Below are 22,695 nucleotides of genomic sequence, written 5' to 3'. Positions count from 1 at the left end.
GGCCCTTCCCACCCCACTCCCAGCCCCCAAGGCTCCCCCACCCCGCAACTTCACCAGCATGGCACCTCACTGCCCCTCCCCACACGACTCCCAGCCCTTCACCCCTCAGTTGCCCCCTCTCTCCACTAGCCCCTAGAGGGTACAGATGACCCCCCCCACATCCCAGTCTCTACCCAAACCCTCCCCCAACACCTTACACCTACCACCATGCACCCCTCTGCCGCCCCCCACATTCCTCCAGACTGTTCCTTCCCCTTCCCCCAGCTGGGCACAGCTCCCTCCCCGTCTCCCTCCCCCAGCTGGGCGGAGCCCCCCCTCCCCCTTCAATGCTGTGCAACTGCTGGAGATGTAGTTCGGGTGGGGGGAGATAGGAGAGACTGCAACAAGGCGGGAGGAGCGGGGGGGGGCACAAATAAGAGGTGAGCGGGGGGGTGCAGCCCCCATTGCAGGGCTGCCAGGGGAGGGGCGGGGGGGCACAGATAAGGGGTGAACCGAGGGGTGCAGCCCCCATTGCAGGGCTGCTGGGGGGGGCACAGATAAGGGATGTGCCGCGGGGTGTCCATCCCCCAGCGCAAAATCCCATCCTGGCCCGGCCCGGAGCCCAGGTTCCCCCCCGGGGCCAGCTACCTACCGCCGCTCCGGAGTTAGCCCCGGGGTCTGTACGGGCCGCTCCCGGCCCCCATTGGCTGGTTCGGGCGCCTCGGGAGGCTGGGATTGGCTGGGCGGGGACTCACCTGCCCGCTCCAGGTGTCTCCGGCCCGCCCCCTGGGGGGCTGCGATCGCCTCCCGCCCCGCACCCCGCTGCCCCGGGACTGAAAGGTCCAGCCTAGGGGTGAGCGAGCAGCGCGACTCCTGGATCCGAGGGAAGTTACTGCGTGGGGGCTGGGCGCCAGGACTCCTGGGTTCTAGCCGCAGCTCTGGGAGGGGAGTGGGGCCCGGTGGTTAGAGGGGGTCTGGGAGCCTGGACTCCTGGGTTCTTTCCCACTTTGAGGAGCGGGGGCTAGTGGTTAGAGCAGGAGGGGCCAGGACTCCTGGGTTTTATCCCCAGCTCTGGGAGGGGAGTAGGGCCTAGTGGTTGGGGCCGGGGGGAGCCAGGACTCCTGGGTTCTCTCCCTGGCTGTGGAGATGTGTAATCCAGGGAGCCTACGATTAATGCCTTGGCATGCCCAGGGTGGGGGCAGGGAGCTGGCAGCAGCTCCCCTGGGCTCTGTGGCCTGTTGCTGCCCATCGCTGCTACCCCAGGACGGCCAGGGAAACTTGGCCCGGTGAGTGAAAGCTGCGGATACGAGCCCTGTGGCACTGGTGGGTTGTGTGCAGCATCAGCTGGTTTCTGCCGGTCTGCAGGGGGGTCAGCTCCTGAGCTGCCAGCTGCAGGGGATGGGGCAGGTCAGGATCTGCCCCCTTGGATGGTGGCTTATTACTCATGTTGCCATGGTGCCCAGAGTGCTAGGTGCTGCACAGACACAGAACAAGACGCCTGCCCTGTCGGCCTCCAGTGTGGTTCCCTGGGGGGGCGTGGGGAGTCTGGGGAATGAGCCCGTGTCTCCCAAGCATCGTCCTGCCCCCAGGCCCAGGATCTCCTTCCTCCCCTGAGAAGCTTTGATTGGTAATGGAGCAAGGGCTCTCACCTGAGAGCTCCCAGATCCCTGTTCACTCCTCCCCATTTCCAAGGGGGGGGGCTGGAGCCAGGGGTCCCCCACTTGCTGGGGGGTGCCCCAAACAGTTCACAAGGGAGAGCTTCCTCCCCTCAACACAGCTGGCGTTTTGTGAACTCGCCCGGGGGCCCAATCCCAGAGGCAGCATCCGAACCCCTGCCCAGGTTAGGCGCCTACGGTGAGGCTGTGACGAACTGGGAATGTTCTTAATGTTGCTCTGAATACTGTGTTGGTGCCTCAGTGTCCCCTGTGCAGTTCTGAAGTATCCAGGAGGGGGGCCAAGGGTGTGTGATTGCTGCAGAGCAAAGGGCCAGTGCCCCTAAATGCCTGGCACTCTGTCTCCTAGCAACTGATGGCCTGGGCCTCCCCCTGCAAAGGTGCCAACTGAAGGTGTTGGAGACAAAGAGATCAGGTGACCTCCTGGCCGGGGAAAGGAGCTGAGCAGAGAGGAGGGGCTGGAGGGGGGTTAGTCTGGAGCTGGCTGGGGACGAGGAGTGAAGTGCAGACCTAGGGGTCTGGCTCACTGCCCCCCAGAATGGACCCGGCCGAGGGGTCTGGTTCGCTGTATCTACAAGCTCTGTTTTAGACTCTGTTCCTGTCATCGAATAAACCTCTGTTTTGCTGGCTGAGAGTCACGTCTGACTGCAAAGTGGGGGTGCAGTACCCTGTGGCTTCCCCAGGACCCTGCCTGGGTGGGCTCGCTGTGGGAAGCGCACGGAGGGGCAGAGGATGCTGAATGCTCCAAGGAGAGACCCAGGAGGTGAAGACGTGTGAGCTTCTTGCCCAGGGCCACCCAGGGGGGCAAGAGGGGCAATTTGCCCCAGGCTCCGCAGGGACCCCCACAAGAGTTTTTTGGGGCCCCTGGAGCGGGGTCCGTCACTCGCTCCAGGGGGCCCGGAAAACTCTTGTGGGGCCGTGCCCCGGAGCTTCTTCCGCCCCTGATCTTCGCCAGCGGGGGGAGGGGGGGGGTCCTTCCGCTCCGGGGTGGAAGGACCCCCTGCCAGCAAATTACCGCCGAAGTGGGACCTGCTGCTGAAGTACAACCCAGTCTTCAGCGGTAATTCAGCGGCGGGGGTCTCTTCCGTTCCGGGACCCGTCACCGAAGTGCCCCAAAGACCCGCGGCGGGGGCCCCCCGCCACCGAATTACCGCCGAAGAGCAGGCTGCACTTCGGCAACGGGTCCCGCTTCGGCGGTAATTCGCCGGCAGGGGGCCCTCGCCACGGGTCTTTGGGGCACTTTGGCAGCGGGTCCTGGAATGGAAGGGCCCCCCGCCGCCGAACAGGGCCAGCTCTAGACATTTTGCTGCGCGGGGGGCACCCTGCCACTTGCGGTCCCGCGGCTCCAGTGGACCTCCCGCAGGCATGCCTGCGGATGCTCCACTGGAGCCATGGGACCAGCGGACCCTCTGCAGGCACACCTGCGGGAGGTCCACCGGAGCCGCGGGACCAGCGGACCCTCTGCAGGCACACCTGCGGGAGGTCCACCGGAGCCACCTGCCACCGACAGCCCCAGGCCCCCAGAATCCTCTGGGCGGCCCTGTTCTTGCCCTGAACAAGTTTGCTCCAAGGGAGAGGAGGCTCCCCAGAGTCCTGACTGGCTTGCTGGGGAGCAGCTCCAGAGCATCCTGCGGTGAAGTCCCTGTCTCCCCTGGCGTGGGCATTGCTCGGGGGCTCCGGCGGGAGACGGGCGCCTGGAGGCCAGGATCCAAGTGGCTGTGTGCATGCGATGGGCTGAGCTGCAGGCTGGTGCCCCGCGGTGGCACCTAAACCCTACGGCCCCTCAGGGAGATGTGCTCCAGCCTCAGGCCAGGGCTAGGCAGGTCAGGCTGGAGGAGTCCAGGGTTCCTTTCCTGCCTAATCTCCAGGAAGCTGGGTACAGCGGCTCAGCTGGATCCAGCACCCTGTTCTGCTGTGGACGTAGCTTCAGTGCCTGGCTCTACCAGTGCCTCCTTTTATGGCCTTGGGCAAGTCGCTGCATTGCTCCATGCCTCGGTTTCCCCAAATGGGACCTGGGTGCTATCCTTTTAAACAGTCTGCAGCCCTGCTGAGGTGCTCCCTGGGGTGCATAGCCCATCAGAGGACACTGTGGCACCGTGGCTCAGCCTGGCACCTTGTACAGGATTCAGAAACATGGTTATTGGTCCAGGTCTCCCATGTGCCCCAGGCCAATGGTCTAACCACTGGGCCATGGTGCCGCTCAGCCCCCAGCAGAGCCCATTGTTCTCAGGGGCCAGTGCGATCCTCCGTGGACTAGCCCTTCCCTCTTCAGCAGCCGGGTCCCCCTCTGGCATATGGGGATTCCTGCCTGCCACACAGGGCACCAGCGGCTAATTGGCTAATATCTGTATGGCTGTTTGGGGGCTGAGGAATCGCCCCACCCCGCCCCCCGGATCACACCAGAGCCCATCTGGCCCAGTATCCCATCTGCAATGGGCCAGCAGCAGCTGCTCCAGAGACCCCACAGTCCCGCCCCCAGGGAGACGTGAACTCTCTTAGCTGGAGGATTAGAATGGTGCCGGGCAGATGGGACACTTAGGGCCTGTTCCCAGGTAGGGCAAGTCACTTTCCCGCTCTGTGCCTTGATTTCCCCAGCTGTAACATGAGGATAATGATCCTGCCCCGTCTGTGCGAAGTGCTTTGAGATCCAGGGCGGAAAGGTGCTTGGAGCATGACGTGACGATGCTGCCCTGCAGCCGGGTGTGCCCACTGTCCCAAATTCTCCACTGTAGTTTTAATCCCTGCATCCAAAGCACTGGCTATTCCTGCTCATCGGAGCCTTGTTTAACGCTCCATTGCAATCTAGCAGCAAGGAGTTGCCCAGGCTAATCCCACAATGACCCCCACGAAGAACACGCGCTGGGGAGCTGGCTGCTCAGAGATGAGAGAGACTCGCGAGATTCAGTCTGAGAAAATAGGAAATCTTTACTCGTCCCTGCGCGGCAGGTGGGCATAGGCTCCTGCCGCCTGCGAGAAGCAAACCACAGCTGAATAGCAAAGGCAGCCCGAGGCCTGGGCTTGGCAGCAAGGGGTCGCCATGGGGTGAGCAGGGCAGCTCCAGCCGGGGTTGAGCGCTGGCCCTGAAGGAGCTTCACGAACTGACCTGCGGAAAGACACTGGGGGAGATGGAGGCTGAATTTTCTCTCCTGCCACGGGCCGTGGAGGACAGACCTGAACTCAGATTAGCTCATTTGGCCCCCGATCCAGGGGCCCAGCCAGCCCCACTTGCGCTGTGGTAGCGGCTAGGAGCTGGGCCGAGCCCCCCGGATCCGGAGCAGGCAGCGAGGTTGCGGATAAGTGGTGGCAGGCAGCTGGATCCAAGCGGCAGGGACTGGCGCGGCGCCCTCACACCTTGGCGTAGTTCCTGGAGAGGTAGACGCTCTGCCCGTCGTACTCCGAGGTGGTGAGGCATTTCAGGAAGAAGTGGCCAAGGTCGTGCTTGGAGATGACCCGGGCGCCACCGGACGTGTTCACTGTCACTGTATAGTCCCCGGTCAGCGGCTGGTCGTCTGGTGGGCAGAGAGGGGGGGACGGCTTGGGACATAGCCGGCACGGAGGGTCACCGGCCCCTTCTTCCCATGCCTGCCCCCTGCTCGGCCAGCAAGCCCGTCCAGGGGGTGTGTGCGTGACATGGGGCCCCGCTCCAAGTCACCCACCCACACAGGCTTGCACCCAGCCCTCCAACTGGGAGGGGGTATCCTGCCCCCCCCCATTGTCCCCCGTGACCCAGAGGGGGAGCCCACTCAGCCCCCCTCTCCAGCTGGTCCCAGCCAGAGTCCCCTACCCACCGGCGATGTGGGGCGGCATGACGGAGACGCAGTCCAGCCCCGACTCCTGCAGGATCTGGTGCATGCGGATGTGATCCTCCGTCACCGGCAGGAGCTTGGGTGGCACCTTCTTTAGGTCCCACATCAGGAAAGCTACAGGGAGGGGCATGAAGGGAGAGTCAAAACAGGGAAGGGCAGTGGCAGCAAAGCCCGGACTCCTGGGTTCTCTCCTCAGCTCGGGGAGGGGAGGAGGGGCTAGTGGTCAGAGCAGAGGGACTGGGAGCCAGGACTCCTGGGTTCTCTCCCCAGCTCTGGGAGGGGAGTGGGGGCTGGTGGGTTAGAGCAGGGGCAGGTGTCTGGGAGCCAGGACTCCTGGGTTCTCTCCCCAGCTCTGGGAGGGGAGTGGGGTCTAGTGGTTAGAACAGAAGGGTGGGAGCCAGGACTCCTGGGTTCTCTCCCACTGACTTTCTGTGTGACTTGGGCAAGTCCTTTTGTCCCCCAGCTGAGAGGTGGGGCTTACCCCGGGGGATGTGAGGATAAAGCCGCTGGTGACTGTGCTCTGCCCACGGAGGGAGACGGGGGTATCTGGTAAGTCAGGGACATGAGGCGTCTGCAAGGCCCGTCAGACAGTAGTGGGTAACCCTGGAGCATCGCACACAAGGAAGCTGCCGGGCGGCCCTGCGGCCAGGTTACCGCAAGGGACTCGTTTCTCCCGGCTTGGGGCAGCCCCCCAGCCCCCAGGACACCTGGGAGCGAAGGGGCAGACGTACTACTGAACCCAAGGCAAAGGGGTTAGGAGCCCGTGGGAGCAGGCGCCCCCCTGGCAGGGGAGGAACGACCGGGAGGGGAACCCTCCCAAAGACCCACGAGGCATCGCTGCATGGCGGGGCCAGCCCAGGACCATGTGATGAGGGAGACGCCGATAACCCCACACCCCAGGGTGCTCTGCCGGACGCGGCTGCCCGGCTCCCTCTGGGGTCTCTCCCCCAGCGCTAGGCTGGAGGGCTTGGAACGGCGCCCGCTGAACCAATGCCAAGGGGTTTCTCTTATGAGTTCGCTGCCAGCCGGCCCCCGGGGATCCCACCTGCCCCGTCGTTCTGCTAATCCCGGAGCTGGCACAAGAACCTGGCAAACCGGAGCCGCTAACACGGGGAGGGGCTGAACCAGAAACCTCCTCCATAGCCTGGGTGCAGGGCAGGGTCCCCCCGTGCTCAGAGCGCAGCTGGGCCCAAGAGTTGCACGGCTCGTGGAAGGAGCTAGCCGGAATCCGGCCCCCGCATGGCCCATGCTGGCCGGCCACGAGCCCAGGGAGATGCGGGCAGGGACATGCACCCAGCTGGTGCCCCACAGCTCAGGGCGGGGGCCGCTGGACTCACCCGACAGGCACACGACCACCTTCCGGATCCCGTGGGCCTTCATGGCCGCCACTATGTTCCTGGTGCCCTCAGACATCATGGTGGTGGGGCCTGGATGGGAGAGCAGATGGGTCAGGGGGGCTCCAGGGATTGGGGGGCAGTGCCAAGGTAGGGGGATTCGTTGGGCATGGGGGCTGTGTGGGATGGGGCAGGGAGTAGCTTTGGGGGTGCAGGGGGTGGGTCAGAGGGGCGGGCTGGCTAGGTAGGAGCAGGGAGCAGTGGGGCTGGTGGAGGGCCCCAGGGGAGTGCAGAGTGCGGGAGCGCAGGGGCCGAAGGAGGGGCCGCGGAAGGAGTAGGGAGCATAGGGGCTGGGGGAGGGGCCCCAGGGGGCAGGAGGAACTGGCAGCACAGGGGCTGAGGCACGGGCCCGGGGAGCAGGAGGAGTGGGGAGCTCAGGGGCCAAGGGAGGGGCCCTGGGGGGCAGGAGTGCGGGGGCCGAGGGAGGGGCCCGGGGGGCAGGAGGAGTGGGGAGCGCAGGGGCCGAAGGAGGGGCCCCGGGAGGAGTGGGGAGCACAGGGGCTGGGGGAGGGGCCGAGGCACGGGCCCGGGGGGCAGGAGGAGCGGGGAGCTCAGGGGCCAAGGGAGGGGCCCTGGGAGGCAGGAGTGCGGGGGCCGAGGGAGGGGCCCGGGGGGCAGGAGGAGTGGGGAGCGCAGGGGCCAAGGCATGGGCCCGGGGGGGCAGGAGTGCGGGGGCCGAGAGAGAAGCTCTGGGAGGAGTGGGGAGCACAGGGGCTGGGGGAGAGGCCCAGGGGGCAGGAGTGCAGGGGCCAAGGGAGGGGCTCTGGGAGGAGTGGGGAGCACAGGGGCTGGGGGAGGGGCCCCAGGGGGCAGGAGTGCAGGGGCCGAGGGAGGGGCTCTGGGAGGAGTGGGGAGCACAGTGGCTGGGGGAGGGGCCCCAGGGGGCAGGAGGAACAGGCAGCACAGGGGCTGAGGCATGGGCCCAGGGGGCAGGAGTGCAGGTGCCGAGGGAGGGGCTCTGGGAGGAGTGGGGAGCGCACGGGCCAAGGGAGGGGCCCCGGGGGGCAGGAGCTCGGGGGCCGAGGGAGAGGCCTCAGTCCCTGGGGGGTGCATCGTACTGAGGTCGTTGCGGGTGCCCAGGATGATGATGACAGCGTCCTGCCCCTGAATCGCCTTGTCCACGTCCGCTGGGTTCAGCACGTCGCCCACCACGACCCGCGCCGGCCGGTGCTCCGGGGGCAGCCGTGCTGGGTCCCGCACCAGCACCGTCACCTGGTACCCTGCCAGCGGGAGAGACAGCGAGTGGATGTGCGTGGGGAGGAGCCTTGGGTGGTCCCAAAGGGAGTGGGGTCTAGTGGTGAGAGTAGGGGGCTGGGAGCCAGGACGCCTAGGTTCTATCTCCGGCTCTGGGAGGGGAGTGGGGTCTGGTGGTTAGACTGGGGCTGCGGGGGAGCCAGGACTCCTGGGTTCTGTCCCTGGCTCTGGGAGGGAAGTGGGGGCTAGTGGGTAGAGTGCGGTGGGGGGGGTTGGGAGCCCAGACTCCTGGGTTTCCTTCCTGGCTCTGATACTCACTGTGTGGCCTCAGCCTTGCCACGTCCCTGTGCCTCAGTTTCCCCTGGCTATTCACAGGGGACAACACCTTTGACACCAATCTCTTGGCAGTTTGCAAAGCGCCAGGAGTTTTTGTCAGTCTCTGGCTGGGTAGTGGGACCTCTCTGGTGTGGGAGCTTCGGCCAGAAACCCAGCAGCCCTCCCTGCCCCATGCCCAAAGGTCACGCTGCACTATGCAGGGCACACCTCGCACCTGCAGCACCTGCTCTGAGCCAGTAGAGGGGAAGCTCAAGCCCCCTGCATCTCCCCCAGAGCAATCCTGGGGCGTGGGGCCGCCTTGGGGGTAGGGGGAGTGTGACTAGGCTGTGTGGGTTGGGGCTGCAAGGAAGTCGGTACATTGAGAACCCCCCAGTCCTACCGAGAGTCCCCGTTGCCAGGGTCTCTGTGCCCCACTCCGCTGATCTGGGCGCACTGCGCTGTGGCTATTCCCTGCCTCCCGGGGCCCATGGCGGTGGAGCGGGAGTTAGAGCAGCCCTGAGGCTGCTGTACTTGACTCTGAAGCCAGGCAGGGCCCAGGATACGGAGCAGCAAAGAGGCTTTAACCCCCCATCCCTGACCCCCATGGAGGAGCAGAGACCCAGGCCTGGGACCAGCAGGAGTAGGCTGTTCTCCCCTCCCCCATGCTCCCTGCCATGGGGTGGTGAGAGAGCACTGGGGGCGGGGGGCGGACTGTGACTCAGCAGGATCAGGGAGCTCTGCCTTGTTGGGACATCTGAGCTGCAGGACCAGACGGACCCCCCGCCCCCGCCGCTGGCAGCTCTGACACGGAGGTTGAGTCTCTCTGGGCCTGTATGACGCCAGCGCACACCAGGTGAGAGACGCATTTGACACCAGCGCACACCAGGTGTGAGATGCTGCCCGGCGCTTGGTACATGAGACGCTAGTGCACACCGGCTGTGAAATGCATTTGACAACAGTGCACACCAGGTGTCAGATGCTGCCCAGCGCGACGGGGCCCCGATCTCGGCCGGGGTCTGGGCGGCGCCGGTGCAATGGGGCCCCGATCTCGGCCGGGGTCTGGACGGCGCTGGCATGACGAGGCCCCGATCTCGGCCGGGGTCTGGGCGGCGCCTGGCCCGATGGGCCCCGATCTTGGCTGGGGTCTGGGCGGCGCCAGCGCGACAGGGCCCCGATCTTGGCTGGGGTCTGGGTGGCGCCTGTGTGACGGGGCCCCGATCTCGGCTGGTGTCTGGACGGCGCCTGTGCGACGCGGCCCGATCTCGGCTCGGCGTCTGGGCGAGCGAGCACTGACGGGCCCCGATCTCCGGCGGGCTGGGCGGCCCATCGCGACGGGCCCCGATCTGGCCTGGGGTCTGGGTCGGCAGCCGGCATGACGGGCCCCGATCTCGGCCGGGGTCTGGGCAGCGCCGGCGTGATGGGGCCCCGATCTCGGCCGGGGTCTGGGTGGCGCCCATGCGACGGGGCCCCGATCTCGGCCAGGGTCTGGGCAGCGCCCGTGTGACGGGGCCCTGATCTCAGCCGGGGTCTGGGCGGTGCCAGCACAATGGGGCCCCGCTCTCGGCCAGGGTCTGGGCAGCGCCGGCGCGACGGGGCCCCGATCTCGGCTCGGGTCTGGGTGGCACCTGGCATGGGAGGCCTCGGGCAGCTCCTGCAGTATAAATGGTTTTGTTGGGTTAATCCTAGCCCAGGTCCAGCACAGCACTTCCCATTAGTTGACAACTCTTCAGACGCTGCCGGATACTCCTCACTGAGGAAGTGAGACTCGGGGGGACCTGCCCAAGTCACCAGCTGGTCACCGGTGGAGCGGGGAAGAGAACCCAGACATCCGGACTGGCCCTCCCCCACTAGGTGGCATTTCATACAGTCCTGGTGGATGGGGGCAAAGCCAGGGCCTCCCGCAGACAGAGCCAGTGCTGCAGGGCCGGGCTCTTCTTCGGTCTGGCACCTGGCCCCAGCGATTGCAGCCTCAGGGAGCTTTAGGCCACAAGGGACCCCACCCGATCTGCCATTGTGGTAACACAGGGTGGAGGGTCGCACCCAGCCCGAGCTGGTGGCTGTGCTGGAGGGGGGCTGTTGAAAGAAATGCTCAGGCTGGATCTGCAGGTGCTGGCTGCTGGGGGGACCCATCTCCCAGGTCATTTGCTCTAGCGCTTGGGTACCAACCTGCCTGAATTTACTCACTGCAGTGTCCAGCCGCTGGGTCTCGTTCCTCACTTAGGGGGCTGGGCCCGTCTGTTGTGGGCCGTACAGGCACCCGGCACCGCAGGGTCCGGCTCCAGGACTGCGGCTCCCTAGTGCTGCCGTAATACACCTGACAGCTCTGCCTTTGTCTCCTGGAGTCTCTGCGGTGCCCAACGAGCCCGATCCAGCCCCTCTCAACCTTCACGGCAGCTGCGTTTCCCGGGGGAGTACCGGGTTCCTGGCCCCAGCTGCTCGCTCTGAGGGTCCTGTAGCTGAGCGCCCACCCGCTGGCTCCTTGGGACGGACCTTGCTCATGGTTCACCCAGCGCTGATCCTGCACCGCTCAGGGTGGGGCTTGGGGACCCAGGGCACAGCATTCGGGTGCCTTGTGCGGCAGCCACGCCAGGGCCGATTACTCACTGCACCAGGCTCGTGCGGTGCCGAGATGGGGACGGAGGCAAGTGCAGCCTCTAGGAGTGAGGGAAGCGTCCCCTTCCCATGCCTAGATCTGTGCTGGGGACTGGTGGCCCTCCGCAAAATCTGCCACCAAGTCGGGCCACTGGTAGCGTTCGACCTCCCAGAGCGAGTGGGGCTGGAGCAGAGAAAGCCCAGGCACCAGTTCGTAACTCCTTTCATCAGAGGGGCCGCAAAGTGCTCCACCCTCCCCATCCCGCAGCTGGGGAAACTGAGTCACGCAGTGCCAGGCTGTGGCCCATTTCTGCAGAGTCAGTGGCAGAGCTGAGCCTAGCACCCACAGACACCAAGGCCCTTACCCTGCTAGCCTTTCGAGTGCCCGCAGCACCAGGACAGTCTACACTAGCACCAGCTCAGTGCAACGCAGCTTAAAAACACCCCACCCCTCTACACTGGCTCTCTTCAGCTGTTTCTGGCCCCTGGCAGCCCTGATACCAACATCCCCATCTTATCTCTCCAGCTCACATGTGCCTTCCCTGCCCAGAGACCCAGAAGTCATGTAGAGCCTGGGCGCTGCCCAGACCCCAACCGAGATCAGAGCCCCATCAGGCCAGGCACCACCCAGACCCTGACCAAGATTAGGGCCCCATCAGGCCAGGCACCACCCAGACCCTGACCAAGATCAGGGCCCCGTCAGGCCGGGCACCATCCAGACCCCAACCGAGATCAGGGCCCTGTCGCGCCGGCCACCACTCAGACCCCAATCAAAATCAGGGCCCCGTCGTGCCGGGCGCTGCCCAGACCCCAACAGAGATCAGGGCCCCATCATGCTGGATGTTGCCCAGACCCCGGCCGAGATCAGGGCACTGTCGTGCCAGGCACCACTCAGACCCCAACCAAGATCAGGGCCCCGTCGGGCCGGGCACCACTCAGATCCCAGCCGAGATCAGGGCCCCGTCGTGCTGGATGTTGCCCAGACCCCAACCGAGATCAGGGCCCCATCGGGCCAGGCACCAACCAGACCCCGGCAGAGATCAGGGCCCCGTCCGGCCGGGCGGCACTCAGACCCCAGCCGAGATCAGGGCCCCGTCGCGCCGGGCGCTGCCCCGACCCCAACCGAGATCAGGGCCCCGTCGGGCCGGGCGCTGCCCAGACACAGCAAGAGGCAGCCCCTGCCCCGAAATGCCCCCAGCCGCAGCAGACACGGAGAGGATCCGTTACCCGATGTTCGAGGTGGGGAAAGTGGGTCCCCAGCAGGGACCCCGAGAGGGAGCGAGTGACGGAGGCGGGACTGGAGCCGGCAGTAGGTGCCTCCCTCGGGCTCCGCCACCCCCGTGCAGCCCCTGTCTCAGCCCAGGCACCGGAGGGCCCCGCGCCCCGCTTACCCGCCTGCAGGGCTTGCGCCAGGGTGGCCAGCCCGGTCATGCCGGTGGCCCCGAAAATGACAATGTTCTTGCAGGCTGCCATGCTGGGCGGCTCCGCTCCGGCTCCGGCCCCGGCTCCCGACTCCCCGTGCGGGGAGATCCCTCCCCTCGCAGCTCCACCCCCGGGGGCCGGGCACAGCGCGAGCCAGCCCCCTGCCCCGGGCTCCCCCGCCCGACCCCCATGGCCGAGCTCCGGCTGCCCCGCCTGTCTCTGGGGGCTCTGCCCTTCTGCCCGCACCAGAGCCACAGGCTTCGTCTCCCTGCCCCCAGGGCCTTGCCCGGCACTGCCCGGTGCCCGCGGCTGAGACTCGAGACTCCTGCCAGGCCAGCTGCCCGCCGACTGCCACCGAGCCCCCGTGGCCCGCCCAGCCCCCGTGGCCGTTCAGAGCTGGTGCCAAGTGTCGGGGGCACAAACGGAACTCAGGACCAGAGCCCACCTGGGGCATCGAGTCCGGCACATGCCACGGTGTCCTGTCACGTTCATGGGAGTGGTCAGAGCAATGGCCCCTCCAGGCCAGTGCCCCGTCTCTGACAGCAGCCGGGGCCAGGTGCCCCAAGGGAATGAGCAGAAGAGGGCGGTTATCAGTGATCCGTCCCCTGGCATCCAGTCCCAGGTTCTGGCCATCACAGATCTAGGGACACCTCGCGCGCGGCTGTGTCCCTCAGCATCCTGGCTAATGGCCACTGATGGACCTGCCTCCAGGAGCTCATCTCACTCTGTTTTGAACCCAGTTATACTTTTGGCCTTCACAACGTCCCCTGGCAGGGAGTTCCACAGGTTAATCGTGCATTGGGTGAAGAAATACTTCCTCTGGTTTGTTTTAAACCTGCTGCCTGTTAATGTCATTGGGTGACCCCGGTTCTTGTCCTTACGAGGAGCAAATAACAGGTCCCTAGTCACTTCCTCCACACCCGCCACTATTTTATAGCCCTCTATCCCCTCCTCCCTTAGCCGTCTCTTTTCCACACTGAACAGCCCCAGCCTGACTGACCCCTCCGCACACAGCAGCCGGTCCAGACCTCTCAGCATTTCTGAACCTTTTCCAAGTGCAATACCTCTGCTGGAGATGGGGCGAGCACATCTGCCTGCAGTATTGCAGCTGTGGTCGTCCCATGGACTGATATAGAGGCAACATGATATTTTCTGTCTTATTCTCTCTCCCTTCCCTCGAGGTTCCCAGCGCTGGTGGCGTTTCTGGCCATGCCTGCCCACTTCTTAGCAGATACACTTCATGCCTCGGGTGGCACGTGACTCGGAGTCACCGAATCTGGCCTGCGGGTTGGATCATTGGCCTCCTGGGTGTTTCTGGAGAACCAGCCACAATGACTCAGACTCACCAAACTCCATCTTCAAACCTGCCGGGCTGTTTTCTGCCCTGCCCCTGTGTGGAGGAAACTCCCTCTTCCCGTGACTGGAAACCATCTCCCCCCTCCAAGCTGTCCTGCCTCCTGGCTGGGCTCCCCCCATTTCTTCTGGTGCCAACGCTGCTCGTTAGCTGCGGCCGCACTCCCCGGAGGCTGCTTAGCTCTGCCGCCCGTGGCAGCCCCTCCTGACACCTAGAACCGAGGTTCCTCCCCAGGGCGTGTGGGGAACCCGCAGGGCTGCCCCTCCAGCCAGGCCATGTGTGTCCAGGCTGAACCGGAGTGTCAGTGCCACCTGGCCCCCTGCTTCGCCACGTGGCTCAGGGCTGGCCCAGCGGCCCTGGGCTGCAGCTTAGTTCGTCTGCAGCTCGAGTGGTTCCCCTGGAGGCATTACCAGGGAGCAAACCGATCCCTTCTCCCCCGCTTGGCACACCGTTCCCCACAGCCTCCCAGCCACTCTTCTCTGGGCCAGATCCAGCTTCAGTTCCTCTCTCCTGACCACAGGGGCCAGAGCTGGCCGTGGGGCTCCAGGGGAGGTGGGGAATCAGAGCTGCTGTCCTTTTCTTTGCCCTCAATCCCGTCCATCCTCCCACATCACCCGCACGGGATCAGGGGGTCTCAAACTGGGGGTCAGGACCCCTCAGGGGCTCACAAGGTTACTACGTGGGGGGTCATGAGATGTCCGCCTCCACCCCAAACCCTGCTTTGCCTCCAGCATTTATAATGGTGTTACATAGATAAACAAGTGTTTGTAATGTATCAGAGGGGTAGCCGTGTTAGTCTGGATCTGTAAAAGCAGCAAAGAATCCTGTGGCACCTTATAGACTAACAGACGTTTTGGGCATGAGCTTTCGTGGAGGTGAATAACCACTTGTCGGATCATGTAGGTGGATAATTCTCCAGGGGCAATATATATATATGAGGCAAGCTAGAGGTAACGAGGTAGTTTCGAATCAGGAGGATGAGGCCACCTGTTCTAGCAGCTTGAGTTGTGTGAAAACCAGGGAGGAGAAACTGGTTCTGTAATAGGTGGCAAGGCATTTCACAGTTTTGTTCAACCCTAAGCTGAATGGTTGTCAAATCCAGGATGAACGAAGCATCAGCAGTTTCTCATTTGAAGTCTGGTCCGAAGTTTTTTGCTGCAGGATTGGCCACCTTAGGTTGCCTATATGTGTGGCCCAGGGAGGTTGAATGTGCTCTCTCAGGTTTTTTGTATATTGCCATTCTGATATCTGATTTTGTGTCATTTATCCTTTTCCGTAGAGACTGTCAGTTTGGCCTATGTACATATAGCAAGAGGCTGCGCAATGATGGCGTATTCGTTGGTGGACGTTGCAGGTGAATGAACTCCCCCCCCCGGTGATGGTGTTGGCTCGGTCTGAGTTATGTCCTGTGAATGTGGTCGCTGTGTAGATATGTGGGCAGGTTGGCATCGAGGTTTGTTGGCATGGATTGGTTCCTGAGCTAGAGTTACTATGGTGCGGGTGTGCAGTTACTGGTGAGAATATGTTTCAGGTTGGCAGGTTGCCTGTGGGCGAGGACTGCTGCCACCCAAGGCCTTGAAAGTGTGGATCATTGTCCAGGATGGGTATAGATCCCTGATGATGCATTGGAGAGGTTTTAGCTGGGGCTGTATGTGATGGCCAGTGAGTCCTGTTGGTTTCTTTCTGGGTTTGTCTTGCAGTTAGGAGGCTTCTGGGTACACGTCTGGCTCTGCTGATCTGTTTCCTACGTTCCTCGTGTGGGTATTGTACTTTTGAGTGTTGGTCTCTGTTCTGAGGGTTAGAGCAGATGCGGTTATACCTCAGTGCTTGGCTGTAGACAATGGATCGTCTGATGTGCCCGGGATGGAAGCTGGAGGCATGAAGTAGGCATAGCGGTTGGTTAGGTTTTTGATAGAGTGGTGTATGTGACCATCACTTATTTTGCACCGTCGGTGTCTAGGAAGTGGACCTCCTGTGTAGATTGGTCCAGGCTGAGGTTGATGGTGGGTGGAAGCTGTGAAATCGTGTGGAATTTTCAAGAATCTCCTTCCCATGGGTCCAGATGATGAAGATGTCATCAATGTAGCGTAGGTAAGAAGGGGCATGAGTGGTACGAGAGCTGAGGAAGCGTTGTCCAGTCGGCCAAAAATATTGGCATATGTGCGGCCATGCGGGTGCCCATAGCAGTGCCACTGATCTGGAGATATATATTGTCATCAAATTTGAAATAGTTGTGTGTGAGGATAAAGGCACAGAGCTCAGCAGCCAGTTGTGCTGTGGCATCATCAGGGATACTGTTCCTGACAGCTTATATTCCATCTGTGTGTGGGGTGTTCGCGTAGAGAGCCTCTACATCCATGGTGGCTAGGATGGTGTTTTCTGGAAGGTCACACCTCAACTGCTAGAACAGAGCCTCATCCGCCCTGCTTGAACTAACCTCATTATCTCTAGCTTGCTTGCATATATATACCTGCCCCTGGAAATTTCCACTACATGCATCTGACGAAGTGGGTATTTACCCACGAAAGCTCATGCTCCAAAACGTCTGTTAGTCTAAAAGGTGCCACAGGACTCTTTGCTGCTTTTACAAGTGTTTGTAACGTGTAAGGGAGGTGGCACTCAGGGGCTTGCTGTGTGAAAGAGGTCACAGGACAGTCTGAGACCCCCTATGCTAGATGCACAATCAAGGTGCACTGTGCCTTCCTGAGTCTGCAGAGAGCCAGGAACAGTAGCTGGAAAAGGGGTGAACTGCTCCGGCTCTCTAAAGGGCCAGACAGGGCTACAGCATTGGGGATGCCCAGTAGGATGGACCTTGTGACCCAAATTATCTTCATTCAGCCCCATGTCCCTGATCCTGCAACTGGCTCACATTCCCCACTGACCTGAACAAGTGGGAACCTGAGGAAACAATCCAAACGCAGGCACAGGTCAAACGGCCAGAGTCACTGGTGCTGCTCCCTGCAGCTCCTGGCTTCAGCTAGGCTCCCGGGGGCCAATTTTAACAGCCCCATAAATCTACAAGGGGCAAACTCCCCTTTCCTGCTGAGACTTTATCCCACTGAGACTGGGATGGTAAAATTCTTTTATTAAAAAAATTTTAAATAAAAAAATCCAAATTTTGAGGCCCCAACTGAGATCAAGTCCTGCACTGGGCTGGGTGCTGCCCAGACCCTGGCGAGATGAGGGCCCCCTCGTGCCAGGCGCTGCCCAGACTCTGGCAAGATCAGGGCCCCGTCGTGCTGGGCACTGCCCAGACCCTGGTGAGATCAGGGCCCCCTCACGCCAGGCACTGCCCAGACCCTGGCAAGATCAGGGCCCCGTCGTGCTGGGTGCTGCCCAGACCCTGGCTGAGATCAGGGCCCCGTCGTGCTGGGTGCTGCCAGACCCGGCTGAGATCAGGGCCCTGTCGTGCCAGGCGCTGCCCAGACCCCGATCGAGATCAGGGCCCCATCACGCTGGGCGCACCCCAGGCCCCAGCCGAGATCACTGCCCCATCCGGCTGGGCGCTGCCCAGGCCCCCAAGGGCCAGACCCCGCTTGGCAGAGCCCACTGACACTCTCGCCCCAGTGGAGGGGGGGTTGCTCGCGGCGTGTGGCAGCAATAGGACCCAGGCGCCCTGCAGGCTGCATCCCGAGCGCATCCCGCCCCTCTGCCCCCTGCCCCGCTCCGCGCTCCGGGCCGCCCAAGCCGCGGCAGCCGGGCGGGGACGGGGGGAGGTCTGCGCTGCCGCGAGTTGGCCGGGCGCGGGGAGCGCGGTGACGGCGGGGCTGCTGGCCGGGCGCCTGCCGGCGCGCACCGGGCCCGGATGCTGCGAGAGCCGGCGCCGGGGTGAGTCCTGCGCCGCGGCGTGGGGCGCAGGCATAGCGGGGATGAGGGGGAGCCCTCCTCCGGGGGGGCGCGGGGATGGGGGGCGTGGGCAGGTGGCGGGGGAAGGGGGGCACAGGCATGGGGGAGCGTGGGCAAGGTGGTGGCAGCTGGCGGGGATGGGAAGGGCAGCCATGGGGGGGGTGGCAGGTGGAGGGGAAGGGGGGCAGCCATGGGGGGCACGGGCAGGGTAATAGGGGCAGGTGGCAGGGTAATAGGGGGGCATGGGCATGGGGGGAGCCCCCCTCGCGGGAGGGTGGAGGGCGCCACCCCAGGGTGCCAGCCGAGCACAGGCTCTGGGTGCTCATGGCCCGTCGAGGTCGCCAGCCGGAGCTGGGTGTGTGCCAAGGGGGGGCACTTGTCCCTCTGAGCCCCGAGCTGCCCTGTGTGTCGGCCCCGGGGGAGCTGGTGGCTGGGGGGTAGGTTGGGATTTTGGCCGGGCTGGCGTTTGCCAAGAGCGTTGCGCCGCCTCTCCGGGCCCAGGCAGGTGGCGGCCCTGGCCAGACCCAGGCAGAGGCAGTTATTTATTCTCTGCCTTGTGGCCCTGGTCGGTGCCCATGGGACGAGGAGACCCTGTGACCCCCCTGAATCCCTGCCCGAAGCAGCATCTGTCCATGTCCTGCACCATGGCTGCTGAAGGTGAACGGCAGGGCAGAGACACTCCTTGCCGTGAGCTGAGCGTGGCCCCCCCAGCCGCTGTTGTACCCGGGGGCCTGGCCAGGAGCCAGCTGGCTAGCACAGCTCCGGCTGGGGGCAGACGCTGCGGCCAGCCGGGGAAGGTCCTAGCCTTGCCCAGGTTTTAATTTATTCCTCCAGCCCCTGGGGAGGAGGGGGGGTTGCTTTCCCGGTCGGGTTGGAGGTTGTGGCTAAAACAAAGCCAGTGGCATAGGGAGAGAGTGGGGCCGGAGGCTGGGTCCCACCTGTGTGTCTCTGTATCTACCCCCTGGCAGCCTGTCTGTGCGTCCCCCTCTGTCCATCCGTCCCCAGCTGTGTCCTCTCTCTGTCCCCGCAACATGATTCCATCTCCCCCCATCCATTGCAGTAGCCCAGCGTGCTGGCGTTTTCCAGGCAGCCAGCTGGACGAGCGCCTGGGGACATATGTGTGAACGCGGGCGGGCGAGGGACAGAGCTACTCGGCTCCCTACCTGCCGGCGGCCTCTGGCTGCACCGGGGCTTGGGCTGGGTCAGGTGCCCGGCCAGACATGGTTGATTTGCTGCTCCTGGCTGGCTGGCAGACCCCAGTGGGCCTGGCTGGCCGTGCGTTCTTTCCAGGCATTTCCAGGCCAGAAGGGGCCAGGCTGACTCCTGCATCGCCCAGCTCAGAGCATCTGCGGCAGGCTCTGCCTGGCTGGCGTTGGTCCCTCGAGGGGAATCTGGGCTCCAGGCCTCCTGTTTTGGCCCAGGATGAGAGGGAATCGTTCAGTTCCAGAGTGGTGCCAGGATCCTGCCCTGTGGGGCTGTGCCCCAGCACCGGAGCAGGGGGCGGTGAGGATCAGCCCATCCACCCCCTTTCTCTGCTGCATCCTGACCCTTCTGAGGGAGACAGAAAGACCCATGATGCTGCCAGCTACTTGGGCAGGTTCACGTGCTGCTCTCAGGCCAGGCAGGCTCCTTTCCAGCGCGGGGAACCTGTCCTGCCCTCTGCCACAGACTCAGTGTGACCAGCCTCTGTGGATAACGGTGCCAGTGGCACAGCCACCTCACCAGGCCTCAGCTCCTCCAGCTCTGGGTATGGGAGCACCTGTTACGGCGAGAAAGCCCCGCTGCCTGGGCCCGGCGCTGAGCAAGCTGGTTCGGGACAGCGCCCCCGGCCATCGGACGCTGCAGGGCGCTGGATGGAGAACGGGCCCAGCTTGGGTGCGAACTCCGGGCTTGGAGCTGGCAAAGGCAGCAGCCAGACACTAGAGCAAGACGAGCTCAGGCTAGAAATGACATGCAGAGCTGTTGGTGAGGGGCTGGGCATCTCCTTCCCCAGGCTCTGCTCCAGCACAGGCGAAGTTCTGGGCTGCAGGCCGGGCGCCAGGGTGAAGGGCTCCAGCTTGCGGTAGGCACAAGGCCCCTCCGGCCAAGGCAATCACAATCCCTGCCTGGCTGGGAACATGGGGATGAGCCTGTTTACCCGGCTGGCCCAGCTGTGTCCGTGCTCAAACAGCCCCCAGCAGCGGTTCCGCCCTTGCTTTCCTCCTGCCCTGGCCTCTCATGCAGATAACCGCGAGCCTGGTGGGTTTGGCCCTGGCTCTCAGGCTCATCTCGTTGTGACGTTGCACTGCAGAATGTTTTATGGAAATATGCTGATGAGGGTGAATATAATATAACTGGAATACGCTTCATGCAAAAGGTCTCTTCTAAGGTGGTATTACAAAGCTTATCATCTCCTGAGTGTGGGCAGCCTGTTTGTACGCATGGACCAGTCTTGTATCTAGGAATATGAAGTTAATTCCCAGTCCTACTGCAATTATGCAAAGTGGGGGCCATTAATGGTGGCTTGGAAGCTTGACGGCTCCCATTGGCTGGGACAATTGGGTGTAAATGGCTCTGGTTACCTGGGAGTCAGGCCGGAAGAATGGAGGCCGGGGACACGTGATCATGTCACCTGGTACAGTGGCACCTTAAAGACTAACACATTTATTTGGGCAGAAGCTTTTTACCCAGAAAAGCTTCTGCCCAAGCAAATCTGTTACTCTTTAAGGTGTCACCGGACTCCTCGTTGTTTTTGTGGATACCGACTAACAGCCCCTGATATGTGTCACCTGGCGCTGGAATCCATCTTAAACCTGGGGCTTTTCCACTGAGATGAGGGTGGGGACCCAGAGAGACAGAGGATCCCGCCTTGGGCAAAAGCTGTAAAAGGGGTGGAGCAGGACAATGGGGGCTGCAGTCATGAGAACCCCCCTAGGCACCGCCTGAGCTGGGCTAACACGGGCTGTACCGGGGAAAGGATCGGGCCAGGCTAGGGAGGAGGCTAGGCTGTGACAGACGCTGACTGGAGCATCTCGGAGGGGGAGATTTACCTGTAAACATTTTCCTACTGTATTAGACTCAGACTTGCTGGTAACTTACTTTGTTCTGTCTGTTATTACTTGGAACCACTTGAATCCTACTTTTTATACTTCACAAAATCACTTTTGTTTATTAATTAACCCAGAGTAAGTGATTAATACCCTAAGCAGCCCTGGGCACTGCCCGGACCCCAGCTGAGATCGGGGCCCCTTTGGGCCAGGCGCTACCCAGACCCCAGCCGAGATCGGGGCCCTGTCGGGCCGGGCACTGCCCAGACCCCAGCCGAGATTGGGGCCCTGTCGGGCCGGGCACTGCCCAGACCCCAGCCGAGATCAGGACTCCGCGTGTGCTGCACAGACCCAGAGTGAGACCCAGCACCTGCTCCCAGGAGCTCCCGATCTGAGCAGATGAGAGGCTCACTGTCCCCATATTACAGATTGGGCAGCTGAGCCCCAGAGAGACGCAGGGACTTGTCCATCGCCACTCGGGGGCCCTTTGTGCCTCTCCATGCATCTTCTCAGCTCCATCGCTGGGTTTGACAGATGCCCCCCCGCCCGCTCCGGCCCCCTGGGCGCTTTATCCTGCCGCCGCTGAGCACCTGTCACTGCCGATCTGCACAGCGGGACCGATCCTGCCCTGCTGAGAGCGCCCGGGTCTGCGCGTCAGCAGCCACCGCTGGGGCGGCCGAAGGGTGGGATCCAGGAGCCTTCAGCCCACTGGGGAGCCCCCTCCTCTTAACCACACAGGGCTCTGTCAGACCCCCACCTTAGCCCCCGGGGCGAGGGCCCCGGCCTGACCTCTGGCCCGGCCCGGAGAGCTGGTGCTGGTACTTCGCTTGAGGGCGGACACGCTGGGCTTTCGTTCTGCTGGCTGAGGCACTGGCGGGGGTTCAGCCTGTCCTTGTGCCAGTGCCCAGCGCCCCTTCCGGCCGGAGGAAGCCACCGGCAAGGGGAAGTGGCTCTGTTGCTCTTTGAGGCTGGTCTGTTAGTCACTGGGGAATGGGGGGGCTGGAGCAAAGGGGGGTGCACAGCGAGAAGCAGAAGAGAGCCTCTCACACGTCTCCCTGGCACAGCTACCCCCGCGCCCCCCCTCAGTTTGCAGCTCCCCCGAACTCCATAGAGGGAGCTGGGGGATCGGGGTAGGGGGAGCTCTGCCCCCCAGAAACGCCCAGCACGAGGCCCTGGAACAGGGGACTCTCCCGCAGGAGCAGAGAAGTGATTCCCCCTGTGTTTGGCCCTGGTGCGACGCTGCTGGGAGCCTGGGGCCGGTTCTGGGGCCCGCTGGTCGATTGGGAGGGCCAGGAGGACGACCGACGGGTTCAAAAGCTCCTGGGAGTGACAGACGGCGGGAGCTGAGCACAGAGATGGTTCAGGGGTGCCTGGGTCCCAGCCTGGTGCTGTCCACAGGGGAACACACGTTTCCTGGCGGGCTCGTCAGGCTCGCAGAGGGAGGTCGGGCGAGCCGCTGGCTGGACGCTGAAGCTGGACACATCCAGGCTGGAAATGAGACGTCAAATAACCAGGGGAACAATTCCGGGGGCGGGGGGTGGGGGGGAGGAGTGATTTGCCAGCACTGGCAAAACCCAGAGGGGCTGTTCTAACAGATCTGTTCCAAAAGCGAGTTCTGTCCCCAGCTCTGGGGGGCTTGGGAACTAGTGGTTGGGGGCGGGGGGCTGGGAGCCAGGACTCCTGGGTTCTATTTCTGACTCAGGGAGGAGAGTAGGGCCTAGTGGGTTAGAGCCGGTGGGAAGGCTGGGAGCCCAGGTTCATGCACAAGTCCCGTCCCGTCACTGTGCCTCAGTTTCCCCTGCCTGTCCAGTGGGGGTAACAATCCTGGCAGTTTGCAAAGTGCCAAGTCCCTGCAGGCCCCATGCGGGGGGAGCACTACCTGGTGCTCTGTTGATCTATCCATCACTTCTGGCACCATGCCATCTCGGTCGGGGTCTGAGCAGCGCCTGGCACGACGGGCCCCTGTTCTCAGGTGGAACCTGCATGCGCTGCTGTAACCGAGATAATTATACACAATAGCTGCAGCCTTTGCTGTCTCTACTGCCCCCTTTGTAGGGGTCGGCAAAGCCCTCTCAGAACTTCTGGTTCGTCTCC

The 22,695-nt window shown here is 63.3% G+C and overlaps 3 protein-coding genes across 3 annotated transcripts in view; 1 reads left to right on the top strand and 2 right to left on the bottom strand.

Moving 5' to 3' along the window:
- Positions 1–22,695, bottom strand: part of LOC116819215 (cdc42 effector protein 2-like) — a 280,118-nt gene that overhangs the window by 42,170 nt on the left and 215,253 nt on the right. The window lies entirely within an intron of this gene.
- Positions 4,555–12,486, bottom strand: BLVRB (biliverdin reductase B). The gene is made up of 5 exons (XM_032795623.2): positions 12,345–12,486; positions 7,911–8,072; positions 6,796–6,885; positions 5,441–5,572; positions 4,555–5,161 (listed from the first exon to the last, which is right to left on the bottom strand). Exons 1-5 carry the CDS (start codon positions 12,424–12,426, stop codon positions 4,998–5,000), a joined length of 630 nt encoding a protein of 209 aa, XP_032651514.1. The 5' UTR covers positions 12,427–12,486; the 3' UTR covers positions 4,555–4,997.
- The window catches only part of SPTBN4 (spectrin beta, non-erythrocytic 4), a 71,793-nt gene continuing 66,603 nt past the window's right edge, over positions 17,506–22,695 (top strand). The window contains exon 1 of the mRNA XM_075070711.1: positions 17,506–17,557. The gene's annotated coding sequence lies outside the window, so the exon portion shown is untranslated. The remainder of the gene's footprint in view (positions 17,558–22,695) is intronic.

Source organism: Chelonoidis abingdonii, chromosome 11 (genome assembly GCF_003597395.2).
Source record: "Chelonoidis abingdonii isolate Lonesome George chromosome 11, CheloAbing_2.0, whole genome shotgun sequence".
In the NCBI taxonomy this organism is placed as follows: domain Eukaryota; kingdom Metazoa; phylum Chordata; order Testudines; family Testudinidae; genus Chelonoidis; species Chelonoidis abingdonii.
The sequence above is the reverse complement of the archived record's forward strand: the minus strand, read 5'-3'. Positions and strand labels throughout refer to the sequence as shown.

Coding starts and splice junctions, on each gene's coding strand:
- BLVRB (XM_032795623.2), bottom strand. CDS start 12,426: ATGGCAGCCTGCAAGAACATTGTCATTTTCGGGGCCACCGGCATGACC. Junction 5,573..6,795: donor GGTGGTCGTGTGCCTGTCGG/GTGAGTCCAGCG, acceptor CCCTCCCTGTAG/CTTTCCTGATGTGGGACCTA. Junction 5,162..5,440: donor CATGCCGCCCCACATCGCCG/GTGGGTAGGGGA, acceptor TCTGCCCACCAG/ACGACCAGCCGCTGACCGGG.